This window comes from Thermobia domestica, chromosome 18 (assembly GCF_964235325.1).
Source record: "Thermobia domestica chromosome 18, izTheDome1.hap1.1, whole genome shotgun sequence".
NCBI classification, from domain to species: Eukaryota; Metazoa; Arthropoda; class Insecta; order Zygentoma; family Lepismatidae; genus Thermobia; species Thermobia domestica.
The window spans coordinates 45,919,658-45,938,662 of record NC_137471.1 but is presented as its reverse complement, the minus strand read 5'-3'; the positions used below and the strand labels follow the sequence as shown (position 1 = coordinate 45,938,662).

General features: G+C 36.5%; 1 protein-coding gene, 1 long non-coding RNA gene and 1 other non-coding gene across 6 annotated transcripts in view; 2 read left to right on the top strand and 1 right to left on the bottom strand.

Annotated features, from left to right (window-relative positions):
* Positions 1–10,328, bottom strand: part of LOC145674793 (uncharacterized) — a 60,194-nt gene extending 49,866 nt beyond the window's left edge. For both annotated transcript variants that reach the window (XR_014129030.1, XR_014129029.1), the window contains exon 1: positions 9,993–10,328. This is a non-coding gene — a long non-coding RNA (uncharacterized LOC145674793). The remainder of the gene's footprint in view (positions 1–9,992) is intronic.
* The window catches only part of LOC145674791 (uncharacterized), a 146,753-nt gene extending 133,886 nt beyond the window's left edge, over positions 1–12,867 (top strand). For all 3 annotated transcript variants that reach the window (XM_081745006.1, XM_081745007.1, XM_081745005.1), the window contains one exon: positions 12,571–12,867. In XM_081745006.1, coding sequence (XP_081601132.1) covers positions 12,571–12,681 — 111 coding nt within the window. In that variant the 3' untranslated portion in view covers positions 12,682–12,867. The remainder of the gene's footprint in view (positions 1–12,570) is intronic.
* Positions 12,868–15,476: 2,609 nt separating this feature from the next.
* Positions 15,477–15,550, top strand: TRNAN-GUU (transfer RNA asparagine (anticodon GUU)). The gene has a single exon. It is a non-coding gene; the product is annotated as a tRNA-Asn (tRNA).
* The last annotated feature ends 3,455 nt before the right edge of the window (positions 15,551–19,005 follow it).

Sequence of the window (19,005 nt, the reverse complement as noted above, 5' to 3'; positions counted from 1 at the left end):
CGCTACAGTCAGCATATTTTGCGAGGACTGTAACGGAATGAGGACCATGTGTTAAACCTCGAAACTTCACGTATATCGAGACAAAATAGCCACTCTAATAATTATACTGGGAGCAACATTTTTGTTGCATTAATACCAACAAATTATTTACCCTAATTTAAATGTGCTGATTTTAATAAGGAACTTCATTTTTGTGTGTAAGCTCGAGTTTCTTTGCAATTTAATGTTTTGTGTTTTTACTATAATGTCAATTTATGATATTTGTACTTCTTAAAATTGAAACTTGTATTGTGGAGCAAAGCACTTTAAGAAATCTGGTAATATGGTCTCTAAAGAGGGCTAAAACAAACACATTGGCAAGACAATCTATATATTCAGAAATGAGTGTAAATACAGTACAATATGAATATATATATATATATATATATATATATATATATATATATATATATATATATATATATATATAATATGGAAAATAAACGCATTTGTTTCCGGGCATTACATATGCACCCACTATGAATGTGAATATAAGTATTTACGCAGAAATCAATGTATATGTCTCAATACAATCCACGTCTATATTAACCCTTGTGAAATTAAGGAATATAGCTGCATCAAAAATTGGAAATATGCACATTTCAGTGGTGTTAGGTACAAACCCAATATAGTAGTGTACAAATGTAAATTTAAGGCATTTACGTGAGAATGACACATTCGTCTGCATAAGGACTACTTGTATTAGAATAATGATGATATTGATCATTTGAAGATCATAAATATGCATTACAGATTAGACATATTCCCATACGAAAGTATTTGTTTGTGATAATTACACACACACACTTACATCTAATATAGAAAAAAATAAATCATTTTTCCTGATAATAACATATTTATCTAGACTCAGACCACTGTAATACAAAAAACTCGTATGAAATCATGGTATAGTTCAAACACTTTCTATTGAGGCAAAAACTTGCCCTTATGGGGAACCACGGGTCACTCTCGTTCGATGCTCCAGCAGTAATCTGCCAACATATTTTGTCCCATCGCACTTGATAACGCTCTCTCTAATCGTCTCCAGGTCTTGATGAAAACGCTCTCCCTGTTCATCGCTACAACCTCCAAGGTTCTCAGGGAATTGATCAAGGTGAGTGTGTAGAAAATGAATCTTCATACTCATGTTGCACCCAAGATCACAAAAGGCCGATAACATTCTCTTAACCAGCACGTCATAGTTATCCGACATTTTTGTCTAGAAATTTCTTTATAACTTCCACGAAAGACAGCCATGCTGTCTCCTCTTGCAGTTCATCTTCTTTGCAAATTCCTCATCACGCCAAAAAAAAAAAAAAAAACAATTTGAGATCCATCAAACACACCTGCTTTGATCTTCTCGTAAGACAAAGCAGAAAATTTAGAAATTAGACACTGAAGGCGGTTACTATCAGTATTTAGTGCCTTCACGAACTGTTTCATCAAGCTAAGCTTGACATGGAGTCGGGGTGGAGAAATGATCCTATCTCGACTGACAATTGGTTCATTCACAATGTTTGGCATTCCTACTTTCAGAGTGTAAAGGACAGGCCATTCTTTTTGTGTCTAAAGCAGTTCTCGAGCTCAGCTGTCCTACGTACATAGATAGCACGGATACTTCGTGAAACCTTTCTATTGTCCGAGCAGAAAGTTGACCATTTTGAGATCAATACAAATGATTCAGTTATACTTCTCGTACTTGAATAATTCAATCACAAAATTAATATTATTATGTTCTTCTAGCTAACGCACCGAGTGACCAATTGAAACCGATTCGTATGCGGTACCTTTGTGCAAAAGAACACACTTGAGAATGCGCTTCGAACTATCAATAAATAAGCTCCATTCTGTTGGACTATAAGAGAAAATGCCTAAGCCATTAAAATCTGGAACCGGGAGTTCACCCGAGTGAAGGATCGATCGAATTGCTGAGGCAAAATAGAATGTTAGTTTTTCTTATATTTGGTCTAGGAATTAATTTGTGCGGGTGGACAAGAGATGGCGCAACGAACGGAGCGTCCCACAGTTCCGTGTATCCACACATGTGTTGTAAACCCCTGTCATCGCGTATCGTTCGTAGTATACGGCAGTGGATTAAAGCGTCAACAACACCAGTTTGTAGTTAAGTGAACATGGCGCAATTTGTGCCTGATAAAGTGTTTTTGCGGGGTGTCCTGCTGCATTACTTTAACATGCAGAAAAGTGCGACTGAAAGTCATCGTATTTTGGTGGAAGTGTATGGTGACCATGCTCTAGCTGAGCGAACGTGTCAGAAGTGGTTTGCACGGTTTAGAAGTGATGATTTCGGCTTGGCAGACCAAGAGCGAGTTGGACAGCCAAAAAAATTTCAAGACGAAGAATTGACAGCATTGCTCGAGCAGGATTCGTGTCAAACGCAGGAACAACTTGCAGCAGCATTAGGCGTTGATCAAACAACAGTCTCCAAACGCTTGAAAGCCATTAGAATGATTCAAAAGATGTCACATTGGGTTTCACATGAATTGAAAGACAGAGACGTTGAAAGACGAAAAACCATTTGCGAATTGCTGCTTCAACGACAGAGCAGAAAGGGGTTTCTGCATCGAATTATTACGGGTGATGAGAAGTGGATCCATTACGAGAACCCTAAACGAAAAAAGGCCTGGGTGAAACCAGGTGAACCAGGTCCATCACAACCAAAACGAGATATTCACTGTGCAAAGGTTATGCTGTGCATATGGTGGGATATGAAAGGTGTGGTGTACTATGAGCTGCTGCAACCGGGTGAAACTATGAATGGAGAACGTTATCGACGACAATTAATGCGTTTGAAGCAAGCTCTGGCCAGAACACGACCAGAATGGGAGAACAGACATGATAAACTTACTGTTCAACATGATAACGCTCGCCCACATGTCGCAAAACCGGTCAAAACCTATTTAGAAAATGTCGGATGGGAAGTTTTACCCCACCCGCCGTATTCACCAGACGTTGCTCCTTCGGACTACTACTTGTTCGATTGCATGAACAACGATTTGATTGGACAGCGGTTTACTTCTTCAGAAGATATCGAAACATGGGTCTCTGACTGGATCGCTTCCAAGGATGAGGACTTCTTTCGCCACGGAATCCGTACATTGCCTGACAGATGGGCGAAAGTGGTGGCTAGCGATGGACAATATTTTTCTTAAGGTATTTATGTATTTTGTGTTTGTACTACAGCTTCAATGTGTGCGTACCAACCGCACGAATTAATTCCTAGACCAAATAAATATCCTTCGTACTGACCAGGCAAAAATAACAAGTCAGTTAGATAGTCCTTCGGTTCTCGCCGAACCATGGGAACGCCGAAAGGCAACCCTTTCGCTTTCATTTTGTCCAATCACACAACTTCCTCATAATTATGACACACAATATAAGGAGCCCATTTTTTGTCTTGGTCGCCAAGGGAAACTTGAAAATACGTTTTGTAGGCATACCTAACAAATGGTATTATATTGCGCCTTTGGTGGGTAAGTGTGTGGCAGCCACATACATAACAAAATACGTCCGATTTAAACAATTCTGTCTGCCTGAAGAAGAAATTATATAAACTGAAACGCAGAATAGAAGAAACATCAATATTGTGAATATATGTTCTGTTGTTAGAGTAGCTTTAACTGAATACAAATTAAAAAACAAATAAATGATGACCTTCCCTACAAAATACGAAAGTTTCAAATTGCATGGAACTATGGCATGCACAGGAAAACGGATTTCAGATTTCGATTCAGTGGGCAAAAAACATACAGAAACAGCTGAAAAATCTCATGCAACAGAATTTTAAAAAAAAAATGTTCCCAAGTTATCAAAAATATCCTCAATAATTTTGTGATAGATTTCTCATCTTTCTCCCCAGTAATCATAATGCTAATCAAAAATTAGGAGACCATGCTGATGTGAAGTGAAAATCACCATTGTGTAAAATACACCTCAAAAGAGTTAAAACGATTGCACTATGTTTGAACTTGAAATTTTTGTTCGTGCTATGAACTGGAATAAGTAATTGGTTAGCATGTCCTGTGTGTCCCTATTGAAACAGGATCGGTGTCAGGAATTCTGAAAAGAGATTACAGGAGAAAATTGCAAGTTTTTATTTTTTATATCTTACTCTATTACAACTTCCGTTCTGCATTCTGTACAATTCAAATTGAAAGTGTTTCCTCTTATTCCTTTTTATAAAATGTCTCGCCAGTTTAGAAAGGTTTATGTCCATTCCATTTGGAGCCGGTGATAATGGAGCATATATTACAGAAAAACGGCCCGAACAATTTTTATCATTTTTTGCACAAATTACACCTTTGGCCTCGAAAAGTTTATCTCTCTTCATTTACTCGAAAGAATGGAAAGATCTGAGAGTACGCAAAAGTTTACCATCAGTAACAGTTCGGAATATTAGGAATTTTATTTTAACTAGCTGAACCAGCGCTCTCTACAAAGCGCACCATTCACACATGAGCATGAATCTCCTTGTCATTCCTCACAACATCTGTACATATTCCTTTACAGACACAAGTGAAAGAAATCTTGATAAAAGTCGGCAAAGGGTACTATAAAAGGGAGATTTTTCCGATTATTTTTTTAATATCTCGCACCGTTTGCAAGATTTGAGAATACTTCCGGTTGGCTAATTAATGTAAGATCAATGTTTTCTTTCTTTTTGCATGTAGTGCGTAATAAGCAAATGCATTACAAATACAGTTAATTATAATGTCAGTGATATATGGTGTTTATTGGCCAAAACACTCCAAACAATAAAGATTCATCTTAGACTGGAAAAATATTTATTCTTTGTTTTTCATTATCATTTGGCCATGAAATAAACGCCTGAGAGATATGCAACCCCTGTATACAACTATGTGGTATTGGATATGTTGCTTTACTTTTTTAAAATTTGAACACTTATAGTATACCCCTAAAAATGTAATAACGGTCATTTTTTTAATATTCAATTAGAATTGGACAAGCTACACAGAATATGGAATCGACCAGCGAAGACGGCACGCTTCTAGCACTTGTGGTTTTTGAGATCCCATTGTCGAAAAGATTGGAGACAAATATATAAACTTTCCTTTGGAGACAAACATATAAACCTAGCATTTTAATATATAGATAATAGACTGAGAGTAGATTATTGGTCTAATATATCGACAGAAGAAAATACAGTTGTCATCTCGCCTCACTGAAATAACACGAAAAGAGTAGGAGGAGAGGGTACTCACTACGCCCCCTTCTAGATTCGCCAGTGAAATGTAGTTCATTGATAAAATCATCCAATATCTGTCCCTGTTGTCCAGTCTTGCACTATACCAAGATGGAGATTTGGCATTAGCATCTGCACAAATTATTTTGTTTTCCTGACTACAGTATTCACAGATACGTTTAATTTTGTATATCAGTACTTCGACCTTACGTCAAACTGAAATAGCTTTTATTAATAACAAATGTCGGGTTCTCGATCTGATTTCGATACATAAAATCCCTTCATCTTATTGATGTTAAATCTTAATGATTTCTAACTCACTGTTAAAGCATATTTCTGCCATCACTGGCTTCTTAACTTTTGTGACTATCTGAGCCATATTATATGTCATATTTATTATTTTTCTTTCCTTTGTATACAATTACTGAGTGGAAAGGAGATCTATATCTAATTATCCTATCAGTTATATTATTTACTTAGTTAAAATTTTAACACAGAATATGGTTACCTATTTTCAGTGTTGTGTCATCGTTTCGCATCGTGCTCGAAAGTAGGTATCTTGAACCTACATATATATTTTTAAATATAAAGAGGGTCATGTAATATATCAAACATATTTTAATTTTTACCAGAAAGTTCTTTTTATTTTTTTTTCACATTTTTATCCATTCTTGAGACATTCAAAACAATTTCAGACAGTAGAATCTGAGATTATATTACGTTTCGTGAAGAAATGCATATCAACAGGTTTAACCAGGATTCAAGATTTTCTCTTCTAAAAGCCCAGTCTTTATGACCAGTGACGACGCCAGAGGGGGGCAAGGGGGCGAGCGCTCCCCTGGTGGCTACTCCTGCCCCCCTGACTGCCATCCAGACTGCCCCCCCCCCAGACTCCTACAATCATAAAACATTCTACATATAGTATTTTATATCAGTATCATACGAATCTCATTGTCAGATCGTACTATTTATGCATTTACTATGAGGCAGATTAGTCCTCAAGCTTTCTTCTTTGAGCGTCTGGGTATGCACGCATATTTCTGTTTTCTAATTTAGCGTCTTTTCCTGTAAATTTTAGTTACAGTTCTTTCTTATGAATTTTAATTACTGTGCCTAGCGAACAATAGTAGATTTGGTCGACTTGTTTTCTTCTCATTGGATCAACTTCGGTTGGAAACAAAAGAAAGGTAAAACCATTACATAACTTGTTTGTATTTATCCAGTTTTGAAATTTTCAGTTTCATATTTTATTTTATTTAAAGTTTCTATACTTCTATTTCCTGAAACATTATTCTCGGCTTTCAATATTCAGAGGATGGGCTTATAACAGGTTCATTTACGACTACCAGGGCTTAATTTTTTGAAGGGGATAAAAAGAGTTGTGTTTTCCCTTACTGCAATTGATGATAATAATAAATGTATGGATGATTATTTATTTAGCTCCCCCTCCAAAAAAAAAAATGTATTGTCAGAGTGCTGATCTTTAGTTAGTACTTGGTATGCATTAGTGTTCCCTTACTTATTTTGTTTCAAAGTACTGACATGACGTCTACCATATTGACTAGAAATGTACATGGAGCTGCTGAAAAATTCGTAGCCCAACCCAGGAGTGCACGTGGAATGGTGAAGTTTTACTTCTTCTACACTTCCCCCGAGAGTCAATATACTACCTTATACAGTAAACCAGTTTTGCAGAAGTTAAAAAAAAAATCTGGAGACTTCCTCGCACCACTGTTCGTAACACTACCATTATCAGATCTAAAGTTCAATCAGATCTAAGTTTGGGAAATAAATACATTCAATAGTTAAACGGAGCTAAATTTGGGGAATGAGGATGATGATCTAGACATTGAAATCCTAGATTATGCAATGCTAATTGTGTTCGCAGGGGTTCGATGGACAGGTGTATTCTCTTAAAGGAACACAATTCCTTTCTTTTCATTTTCTGCGGTGTTGAACTTTGAATTGTTCTTTCAGTTTTGTGAGTAATGTAGAGATTCTGAATTAGATATCTGACCGTTGCGGAGGTAGTCTATGAGTACGACTCCATACTTATCCCAGAAGAATGTTGCAAACAGTTTTTCAACCTACTTCTGTGTCTTGAACTTCTTGGGGCGAGGGAGAAATGAGTGCTACTACTCCATTGACTGTTGTTTCGTTTCAGGATCATAGTGGTACAACCATATTTCGTTCATGGTTACTTTTCGTGAGCGAAATGATCAGCATTATATTCAAATTGGAAGAAGACTTCTCTTAATGCCGTCACTCTTTTATTCTCCTGACAGATTTTTGGGAACCCATTGAGTCAAGAACTTGCGCATACCCAAGCCATTCTGAATTATACTACCGACGTGTTCCAAAGAAATGCCCACAATCTCTGACACAAGTTTTACTAAGACGGTAAAAACTGAGGAAGAGGGTTGCCGCCAGATCTCAGACTATAAGAAGTATATCGTGAGTTTACTATACACTTCAAAAAGTGTATAAATAATAGCTTAAATTCTTTTTGTCAGTCAAAAACTGGGGTGGCGTAGGAACCCCGGCCCCAGGTTATATCTAACACTGGCTGAAATGCTGCAAATTTCAAGAATAATGTCACAAATTGCATCCATGATTTCGGGAACAGTTACTGGATGTAAAGTCATCCTGGGTGTAAAGCATAATTTGTTGAGAAACCGCCACGTTTGAACTAATCCATCACTTCTTCACCACTGTACATAATCACTTCAGAGGCCTGAGAAAGCAGTAAGAATTTCATTATTAATATGAAAATTTGTTTTCATTATTAATATGAAAATTAGTTGAAAACATGTTTTTCAAAACTACAGTTTCATCTTTCTCCCTAGTACCTACACTCCTTCTGGGTTGGATTACGAGATTTTCAGCAGCCCCTCGTAAATTTTATATATATATACGTAGCATGTAGTACTAGACGAATTTGTTACTTGTAGCAAACTTGAAAGTAATTCAATTTAGGTTTCAAAAGTTGCATTGAAAAATATTTCATGTGCAGACGTTACTTATTTGTTAGTTACAAATTTTACTTGAAATAAGTTTATCATATAGACCTAATGTAAAACCAACAACGAGATACACAATGTAAAGTAAGTCAAACATAATAAATGCCATTTTTGGTGTGGAAAATAGCCGCCCCCCCCCCCCGAAAATGTATCTGCCCCTCCTTTGCCCCCCTAGGAACTTACAGCTGGCGTCGTCACTGTTTATGACCATACACTTACTACAATATACATTCAACCTATTGTTCCATTACCCTTCATATGGATTTCGTTAGCACACTGCTGATCGCTTTTAGCATTAAAAGTACCTTAACAATATTCTGTACTTCTCTAAAAAATCTCTCAACAATATCGTCCAAATAAATATGCAAAAATAAATAAATACATACATAAAATAAATTTCTAATACAATCTTGGTAAGCAATGACCGTCTCTCTTTATTTTTTCTTAAAAAAAAAAAAAAAAAAAAAAAAAGGACCAAGATGACGATCTTTCAAAATGACGAGCTTGATATTGATATACCTCTAAAACTTAGAGTTCATATTCAGAAATGTGGCTACAACTATACGTTCGATAGCATGTAGTAGTGACATTATTTAACTCAGTAGAAAAAGAAGAGTGGCATTTTAAAGTCAAATAACCTGAAAGTGAATAACAGTATCTGTTTTATTGCTTCAAACGGTTCCATTGTACTTTGGAAACTCGACGTGTAGATGGCCTACTAAATCTTCAGATTTTACACCTTTTTATTATGATGATTAGCTCTATGAACATGTAAAAGGACAGGAGTTTACGTTTAAAATTAATATTATGGGGTTCATGTTCACGTTAAATTTCATTCCCAGTCCTCCTTTTTGGCGGACACTGCTGCCACGTTTAACTTTCCCAAATGGACCATTTACAGAGTCGTCTTTCGACTGAAGATTTTTTATATTTTGAAAGGTTTTTGTCATTTGCTTTGTATGGTGTGTGACAAAACAGTATGCTCAGGTTGTGTATTTATTTACTGTACGTATTTGTTGAAGTTTAGCTTCCCTTTTCACCATCAAAGCTATAAAAAAAAAAAAAAAACCATGGACCCATAGAGTTGTTACGTGTAAGTATTACATATAACATGCCCCGGTTAACCTGCACAACTAGCAGATCTAATTTCCCGAGTTAACAAAAATATAAAAGGAGTTGGGCAAAGTTAGGCCTAACAGTAATGAAAGTTAACGCCGTCATAGGGTACATGACAACACTGTGGTGTTCGCAAAACAAAAGTTAACTCCTTAAAACTAGCAGGCAGATCAACTACGGTACCCACTACAACTACGTTACTTCCAATAGAAAGGGCCAAAACTACAAGTAACAAAATATAAGTAGAAGTAACAGTAACATGTAAATAAAGAGTACGTACTAGTAGCATACGCCTTTTCTTAAGACCACTAACAATATCTTTTTCAATGTACAAATCTATCTTTTTCTTAATATTCTTTGACAGGAGTAATATATGAAACGTCCAAACCAAAAAATATTAGAAAAACTGCTTAACAAATAACAAATACTGTCATATGGCAGCAAAGATTTTCGTTCCTTTAAAGTTTTGCACGTTCTCAAGAATTTCAGTAAATGATAAACCAATGCAAAATACTGCTGCACATTACAATAAATAAACTGAAATAAGGTTTAAACGGCAAGAAATAGCATTAATAAAAATCACTCACAAAACTTACCAAACATGTGACAAATGCAAATGGCTCTTATGGAGCATAACCGCCATTTCGTATTAACACAACAAAAGTGCACACGTTCAATAAATAGTTACAACACATATATCACCAATCATTTCAAAAACAGAAGAAAATCCACACTCATTTGCAATATCTGTCTCCTTTTAGGCCAAAATTGTTGCCAAGAAGATGTAATTCCAACATATTCCGAAACTTATTAAACTTCTAACATGTCAATTCTTTATTTTATATCTAACCCTTTTTATTAATTGCTTATCACTGCACGGAGAACTCAGGTAGCGGAAACAGGTAAGTAGTGGAAAAATTACGTCATTGCTACCTTCGATAACTGGTGGAGACTTCGTAACCATTATAAGTACAGGTCTCCTAGACAATGAATTCCATCTAGCGGTTGTTCCAAACAATATTTGGAATGGAGGCTTCATTCTCATGATTTCCATTACAAAATTACATTGTTTGACAAATAGCAACAGAGTTTAACGTAGAATCCAAACCTTCAATGCTGTCCAGGGTTGGCTGGTTTAAACCAAGGTGGTTTAAACCATGGTTTAAACCAAGGTTTAAACCAGCTCGTTTTTTCAAAAAAAACCAACTGGTTTAAACCAAAAAACAAAAAAATGTTCGTAAGAGTGTAAGTGTTTGTAAAATCTTGATGAACACACATTTGTGGGTTATCACGTTTCACTCCCGTATATTATTCGTATTATATTCAGACCTAAATTCCCCATTCATTACTCAAAAAGATTATACTACAAAAGCAACTTTTTTATATAAGTTTATAAATGTTTATTTTTGTGATTTTTTGTAGTTATTATTGTTATGTAATTGCAATCGAAGAAAAATTCTAAATATTGTTTCGTTTCAATGTTTACTATTGATGAAATACATCGAAAATGCCGTACTTTTTGTGTGTGGGGGGGGGGGTCATACAGACCCCACGAGAGGCATTTAGTGAAATAAGTATCTTTGGTATCTATTTATGTATAAATGAGTCCGAGCCAAAGTGGACTCAAATAATTCGTATCTTTATTCATTTTTCTATTGATATGCAGATTAAGTCGGTGTGTTTCTTTAATTTGGACCAATAAAAGTCGTTGTTAACTAACTTGAACTAAATTAGTTCTTCTGTACTCCGTAGTACTTTGAAATTGTTCATATGTAATTCTGTGTAATGGTTTTACTTGTGCAACTGTATCTTTTTGTCCTTCTGAAATGACTCTTGACAGTTATATTAAGAAGCATGTAAAGATCAGTACATCGTATTTTTTTTTTATCAGGATTCCTTCGTGAGTGAGTCGGCAGACGTATCGCATTTGTAGCCAATTAGTCCTGGTTCCGAGTTCAAATGGAGTACAATTTCTCTCGGACGTAACTCGAGAAGCGAGCGGTTTTTATTCCGCTTTAAGCTTATGTGACCCCTTCCAGCATAACCCGGTTGTTGCATAATAACATCAAGGCGAAACAAACTTATTTCTGTCCATATATGATACGAATATATAGAGCAAATTATTTAAACCATAAAAACCTGGTTTAAACCAAAAAAACCGGTTTATTTGGTTTTTTTAATAAAAACCATGGTTTTTGCCAACCCTGATGCTGTCCCAACGAGAATCGAATCCTGGACTGCGTACTCATGCTAGCCACTAGACCAGCTATGAGGGCAATTTATTCAGGTTTGAATTACCTTATTTTTGATATGATTAAAATCAGTGATTGATCTAGTCCGGGGTCGGGGGTGTAGGCCCAAAGTTTTTTGAGTGGCAAAAATAATTTAAGCTATTATTTGCATATTTTTCAAAAGTTTATAGTAAACACATGATATAGTTCTGGCTGACCCCACTCCCACCCGTTTTTATCTTATAGATCCGCCTCTGATTAAAATGTTGTAGAAGTCGGAATAATGAACAAGAAAACCCTGTACATTGAATTCTCTTTATTGTTATCGACTAGCAACTCTTTTCCAATGGGATGGGGCCGCGGTGGCTCAGTGGTAGAGCGTTCACCTCTGATACTTGGGGTCCCGGGTTCGATCCCAGCCCCTGCCAAGTGAACTTTGTGGTGGACAAACACCGTGTGCGTGGGTTTTCTCGGGGTTCTCCCGTTTCCTCCCACTTTCTTCATTCCACCATTTCCCTCGTTTCTCATTATCACCGTCTCCTTTAGCCTAACCGGCATAACCGTGGGACGTAATACTCAAAGATTTCATTTCATTTTTCTGTTCCAATGGGGCATAATCTTTAAGTACATAGTTCATAAACGTGGATTCTAAAAGATGTTGGTATGCCAAACCAAGAAATTACATAAACAAACCATTGTCATGATTTATATTGCAATGGTCGAATTTCCACGTTGAGAGCGGTTAGGTAAGGACAAGGGACAATTCAAACAATAAAATTACTATCTTTTACTATCAGTATTTGTCTTTTAATTGTCACAATTCCATTCTCGGTATCGCAAATAGTGTTGTGATGTTATACTTCTGACTTACTATGCCACTTTCAGGTACCATACTATATCAAAGGTTGCAGTTAGAAATCTGAATTTCTGTTTTCCATTTTAGAAACCTGATTCAACTTCTGTGTACTCACGACTAACGGAAGGTAAACACGTGGATGTCAAAGAAGACGAACTGCCAAAGGTACGAAGACAATCATCAAAGGGGTGGGAATAACCAAAACCAGAACAGCCACCAAAAGCAGATCAACAGAATATATCAGTTGCGCCATGGAAATAAGACTATCTAGGTTTACCCACTATTGTATTAAGAAATTTGTACGTAAATTACGGTGTCATTATATAATTCTTCCTTCAATAATGGAAAACATTATAAATAAATTGAAAAGAAATAAATATCTTATATAAATCAAATGTTGTTTGGAAAATATTGTGATTATATTTTAGTGTTAATTTATAGATTAGATTTGGAAAATTTACTGACTTTTCTCAGTGAGTTATATAACGCGAACTCCACAATGTGCACTCATTATAATTAGTATAGAATATATATGTTATGTGCCATTGGCCGATGCCAAAGCCACACGGGGAGTGTCACCAAGTACGAGACATTGGGGAATCACCTCAAAGTTGACCTACAGTAAGCCAGACGTAGATCCCTCAAATCGGAAATGAGAGAGTCCCAGACTGGAAATGACCAATAATTATAATTATCAACCGGAAGTACAGAAACTTTGATGCTTGCATCGTGAGAACTAGTATTCTATCAGAAGCTTGGGAGAACATGAGCACTAGGGAATAAATAGCATAGCATTTTCAGTAGTCTTCTATATTTTCAGGATCATCATCTTGTTCACCTCAACCATAGGTTGGTGGGCAAACATGGAAATTTTAAAACTTTTCTCTCCCTTGGGAGACCTGTTTTATACTTTTATAAGGCCTCTTCTTCGTAATTGCATCTAGATATTCTATCCTTGGTATTCCTCTTCCTGGTTTTCCTTCTGCCTTTCTCTCTATCAGCACAGTGATACAATCGGACTGTCGAATAAGATGACCAAGCATGCTGTTTCTTCTTTTTCCTATTATCTTCATGATCTGTCGTCCTTCATTAGCTTACTTTAGTACGTCTTCATTCCTTTTCCTTTCGGTCCATGATATGCGCAGCGCAACATTCTACGCCAACACCACATTTCAAATGTTTCCAGCTTGGATATTTCAGCTTTTCTCAATGTCCACGTCTCTGATCTGTAAAGCGCCATGCTTCATACCAGGGTCTTAATAAATTGTTTACGAACGTCCAACGACATTTCTTGATGTTAGTAGTCCTCTTTTCCAATTGAATGCTTGTTTAGCCTGCGCTATTCTAGAACTTAGGTCTTTTTCACTTTTTTCATCCGAGGATATTTGACTTCCTAAATACGGGAACGTCTTAACGTCTTCGATTTTCTCTCCATCTATCCATACGTTTACCTATTCCTGTCCTGCTCTTATATACTTTATCACTTTGGTTTTCTTTTTATTTATCTGCATTTTCATGTTTTTTCCAGTTGGTCGTTCAAATTTGAAAGTGCTTCCTGCAAGTCCTTTTCGTTCCCCGTTATCAATGCTATGTCATCGACAAACCTTATTGTGCTGGATACCTGACCATTTACTTTTACACCTTTCTCGTTTTTATTAAAGAAATCTTTCATATCCTCTTCTATATAGACGTTGAACAGGAGAGGTGGAAGTCCAAATCCTTGCCTCACTCTTTTACTTATTCTTGCTTTCTTCTGATCTCTTCCTATAATAGATATCTGATTCCAATAAAGTTGGTATATTATTCTTCTGTCTCTGTAACCCACTTTTAGATTCTTCAACGCTCTGAACATGATATTCCAATCTACGTTGTCAAAAGCTCTTTCTATATCTACAAATGCTTTCATAATTGGTTTGTTTATTCTCGTGTGCTGTTCCATGATCAACCGTACACTCAGTATTTCTTCCCTTGTTCCTCTTTTTCTCCTGAACCCAAATTGGTCCTCTGATGACCGTTCTTCGATTTTCAATGTTCGTTGTGCGATAATTTTACACAGTATATTTTGACACATGGGGAAGCAAACTTAACGTTCTGTGTTCTTCGCATTTCCATGCGCCTTTTCTCTTCGGGATAAGTACCAATATGCTTTTCTCGAAGTCTTTCGGTATTTTTCCTGAGATGTACATTTTATTAATTCGACAGCATCGTCCAACACAGAGGTCCGTGGATTGAAACCACGCTCTGCTAATTCATTTTGCTTCTCACTTAGTTAGAAATCACGAAGTTAAATGTAATTTGAAGACAAGTTCAGCATGAATAACGCTTCTCTTTAAATGTATATGTTTGGGAAATCTAGTTTAGAATAATCTGAACAGAAAGGTCAGTGTTTAAACTAGTACTCTATTTAGTAGTTCCAGAGAAAATGTTAACGTGAAATCACGTAAAGGTGCTGTTGACGTTATGTTTTAAATTTTTAAAAAACATTCAAAGTTGAGATGAAAAAGTATTATTACTACCATCCCACATGCTTAATGCGCATAAAATTCTTTTACATAAAGAAACACTGCCCATAGAGAGAGTAAATAAACAACGCACAAATGTCCCACATATTTGATATACGTAGTGTGCAACCCACATATATAATACAATAGAATAACAAATGGAAAAATGATCTCAAAGTGTATGAAGCTCATATTGTTGACTGAATTCAATTAATGAGAAGCTTATTGACAAAAGGAAAGTGATCTCTCAGATGATCAGGAAAAGTAGTTTGGTATAGCAGAAGGAATTTAGAAAAGAGAAAGAAGATTTGTCGCTTTAGAAAAAGTAAATAAGTAGAATTACATTCAACAATTTTCAGAAATAAATAGTTATAGCTTTATCAAGCGTGTTGATGATTTCCTTTTCACGCTATCATATCGCGTATTCAAAGTAGAGTTCCGCCGTGTTGTGGTGCTGTAGTATTGCAAAACAGCATTAAAATGTGATAGTGGGCCTCCGTGGCGCAATCGGCTAGCGCGTTCGGCTGTTAACCGAAAGGTTGGTGGTTCGAGCCCACCCGAGGGCGATAGTTTTACTTATCCCTGCTATGTTAATTCGAAATTTAGTAATGTAATAATCATCAATGATCTCAAAGCTCTATATGAAAACTGGTTATTTAAGACTTTCGGCTGGATTATCAATTTTAGTACCGATAATCAAATCTAACTCTTAGTTCCTTTCGCTGTATTTAATTCGACAGCATCGTCCAACACATGAGTTGGGAAAGTATTCAGCCCTGCAATTACCAGCTCTTTCTCATTGAATCCTTTTCCAACATGTTCTTATCTTGAATTCTTATTGATAGGGGGCACGATGGATCAATGGTAGAGCGATTATCCATGGTTCGATCCCCAACCATGTAAGTTTGTGGTGGACAACATCGTGTCCGTTGGTTTACTGAGATACTTCCAGTTCCACCCAATCTCTCATTCTACCAATTCTTCCACAATCATTCGTTTGCCTTAATCATTATCCCCATTGGCCTAAAGAACATAACCGCCGGACGTAAAATTCAATGTTCTTATTTCTTATTCGTATTTACGCACATATTTCTAAAGTTTGTTATGATTTTTAAATGGCTTGCCTTTTATCCACTCTCCTGACCCATCTATCATAATCTACACACAATCATTTCATGACTATTTCTTAACATTTCCTACAACCACTCGCAAATAATGTTCTTCTCCCTAAATGCTTACTTCACATTTGCTAGCCTTAGTTTTATTTAATATTCGCAATTCCCCTAATAATTACATGTAATGTCGTAGTGAAATAAGGAAATCGCAGCATAGGTACTGCCTTGAACGCAGATTAAGGTTGACTGTCAAAGTGCAGACCACGATAGAAAAATATTCGTAAATCTGGACGTAATAAAATAAAACATCACTGTGTTCGCCAGGGATCGAACCTGGGACCTTCCGAAGTGTCTTTTTTCACTTTTTTATTGTTCTTTAAGGATTACAGAGTAATTACATATGGAATACAATATACTATAACAGCAGGAGTATTACATGATTACAGGATGAATTTACAAATAATATTTACAGCATTTATACAGTAGAGATGTGTCACACAGATATCGACAAATAGGTTACAAGAGTGCTAAAATCGTGATTTGATGGAGAGAAGTAGAATTTTACCATGCTATGTTTGAACTTCAAATATATTCAGAAAGTACAATGTCCAGGTAGTTCGCAAATAGCTTTTTCTTTCTAGCGGACGGAAAGTGTTTGTATTGAGCGCACAAGAAATCTTGATAATCTGTTACAAAGCGTAGTTTTGAGGATTGTAGTATGTATTCAATCGTATGAGCTGCTAACCAGGTAATTGAATTGAGTTTAGTGGTTGGATAAAAGTGAAAGTCCGGTAGAACGAATATGCGAACTGTGGTAAGAGTAGGAACTGTACGGCAGATTTTGCTGACAGCTGTTTGGAATTTGAGCCATATTGTCGCTGCAGATCCACATTGAATTAAGCGATGCACAATATCATCTTCATTACCACATGTGACACAACTAGTAGTGTCACTAAATTTGAGACGGTGCTTTTTGGCATTCGTGGGGAGAAGCTCATTGACAACAGTGTACCAAGTCGATTGAACAGATCGTGGAATGTGACGAGCAAACACATTGCCCCAAATCTGGGACCAATTGTTGTTTGGATGTTTCAGTTCCATACGAGGAGGCTCAAGGTTCAGCTGGTTGAGGAGCAATATATAAAAGCACTTCACTGAAGTTATTGATGCTTGTTGTTCAGCACTCATATAAATATAATCAGCAACCACGTCTCTGAAATACCAGTAGCAACAAGGGATTGAATTAATATGGAGAGGCAAGTTTTTACCTATACGTTCGATACAATCAGCTAAGATACCATGGCTGACCCAATTTACATTGTGTTGAATATTTTCTAATGATCGAAACTTGAATAAAGCAGTAGCTTTACATTCAATATGAACAAGACCCAAACCTCCATGTCCGGTGGGTAGACATGTATATGGGTATTTGACTCTGAAGACGTGACCGTGCCAAAGAAACCAATTTCCAACACTGGTAAGACGTTTCGCAATGTGTGAGGGCATAGGTAGGATCTGGGCTAGATACCATAGTTTGGAAAATGCGAAGACATTCAGAAAATACACTCTGGACCGTAAACTGAGTTGACGGGATCTGTGAAGTGGGAGAACATGTCGCACAGTATTAACTAACTGGTTGTAATTTAACTGTATGGTTTCAGCAAGGAGAGGCGTGAAGGTTATCCCAAGGATTTTTAATTGGTCGACCGTTCGTATTTGTGTGATAAAAGAGTTCTGTACAAGTGGCAGTATTTTAGTCTTTGCACGATTTACCAGTGTGCCAGACATATTCACATAATCTTCAATGCATGCTTCTACAGAATGAAGATCCTCTTGGTCACGTAAGAACACCGTCACATCATCCGCGTAACTGCAAACTTTTAATCCATTAGTATGAAAAGAAATCCCTTGTATATGTGCTGCAATGTGCCAGAGTAGAGGACTAAGGGAAATAATAAAAAGGGTCATGCAAGTGTTAGGCGGATGTGATAACCACTACACCACAAGCACACACATCAATACTTGCTTATACTCAACAAAAACAGTGTAAGAGTGTTCATGTGTGTTCACACACACACTAGCATGGAAGTAGGGAACACATGCATGACTTCTTGCGACCTGTACATATATTTCGTGTAAGTTACTAAAACACGAGATTGGATTATCCAGAATTTTGCATGTGAAAACCATAGCGAAACGTCTATTACACTTACCTGAAAAAATAGATAAATCACGGCCAACTGCAGGGCAGTATCTAACACTCTTGCCGCCCAGCCTATTATTTGCCCAATATGTTTTGCGTCTCTCGTATTTGTTTTCTATAGCAATGTCTTTGTAAATGAAACACAAACCTAATAAACACACCATGAAACATAAGCCATTATAGTTTTACACAAACAGCAGCGTTGCGAAGGTCTGACGTGGTCGCTATGTGGTACTGCATCACCATTGCCATCAGTACAGATTCACCTTACGTTCGTAGACAGTCTCTCATATCCGTTTACCATACTTTATTATCAATTTTTAAAAAATATGCCCCTCTGGGCCGTGCGTAAATTGGACTTGTCTGTTGAAACTCTTTTATCCAGGTATCTAGATGACCACATACTATGACGGCAAAGGGCGCTTTGTGTTTCGGAGTGTGTACGACAGCGAAAGACATACCAATCAAGTCCTGACGAGTTTATTTGCTTACATCATTGTAGCCAATTTGGTAATTGAATTAGTTTATCTGGTGATTATTGACATGGACAACTTAGAACATTACAAAGTAGGAAAAGTATACATCTTATGTAAGAAATACAGACGTCAAATCGGAGATTCTCCAACTTAAATAACTAAAATGAAATCCGTAGCAAGTTTCGATTCTGTGTAGTTATTGTACGACATTATTAATTGGTATCAGT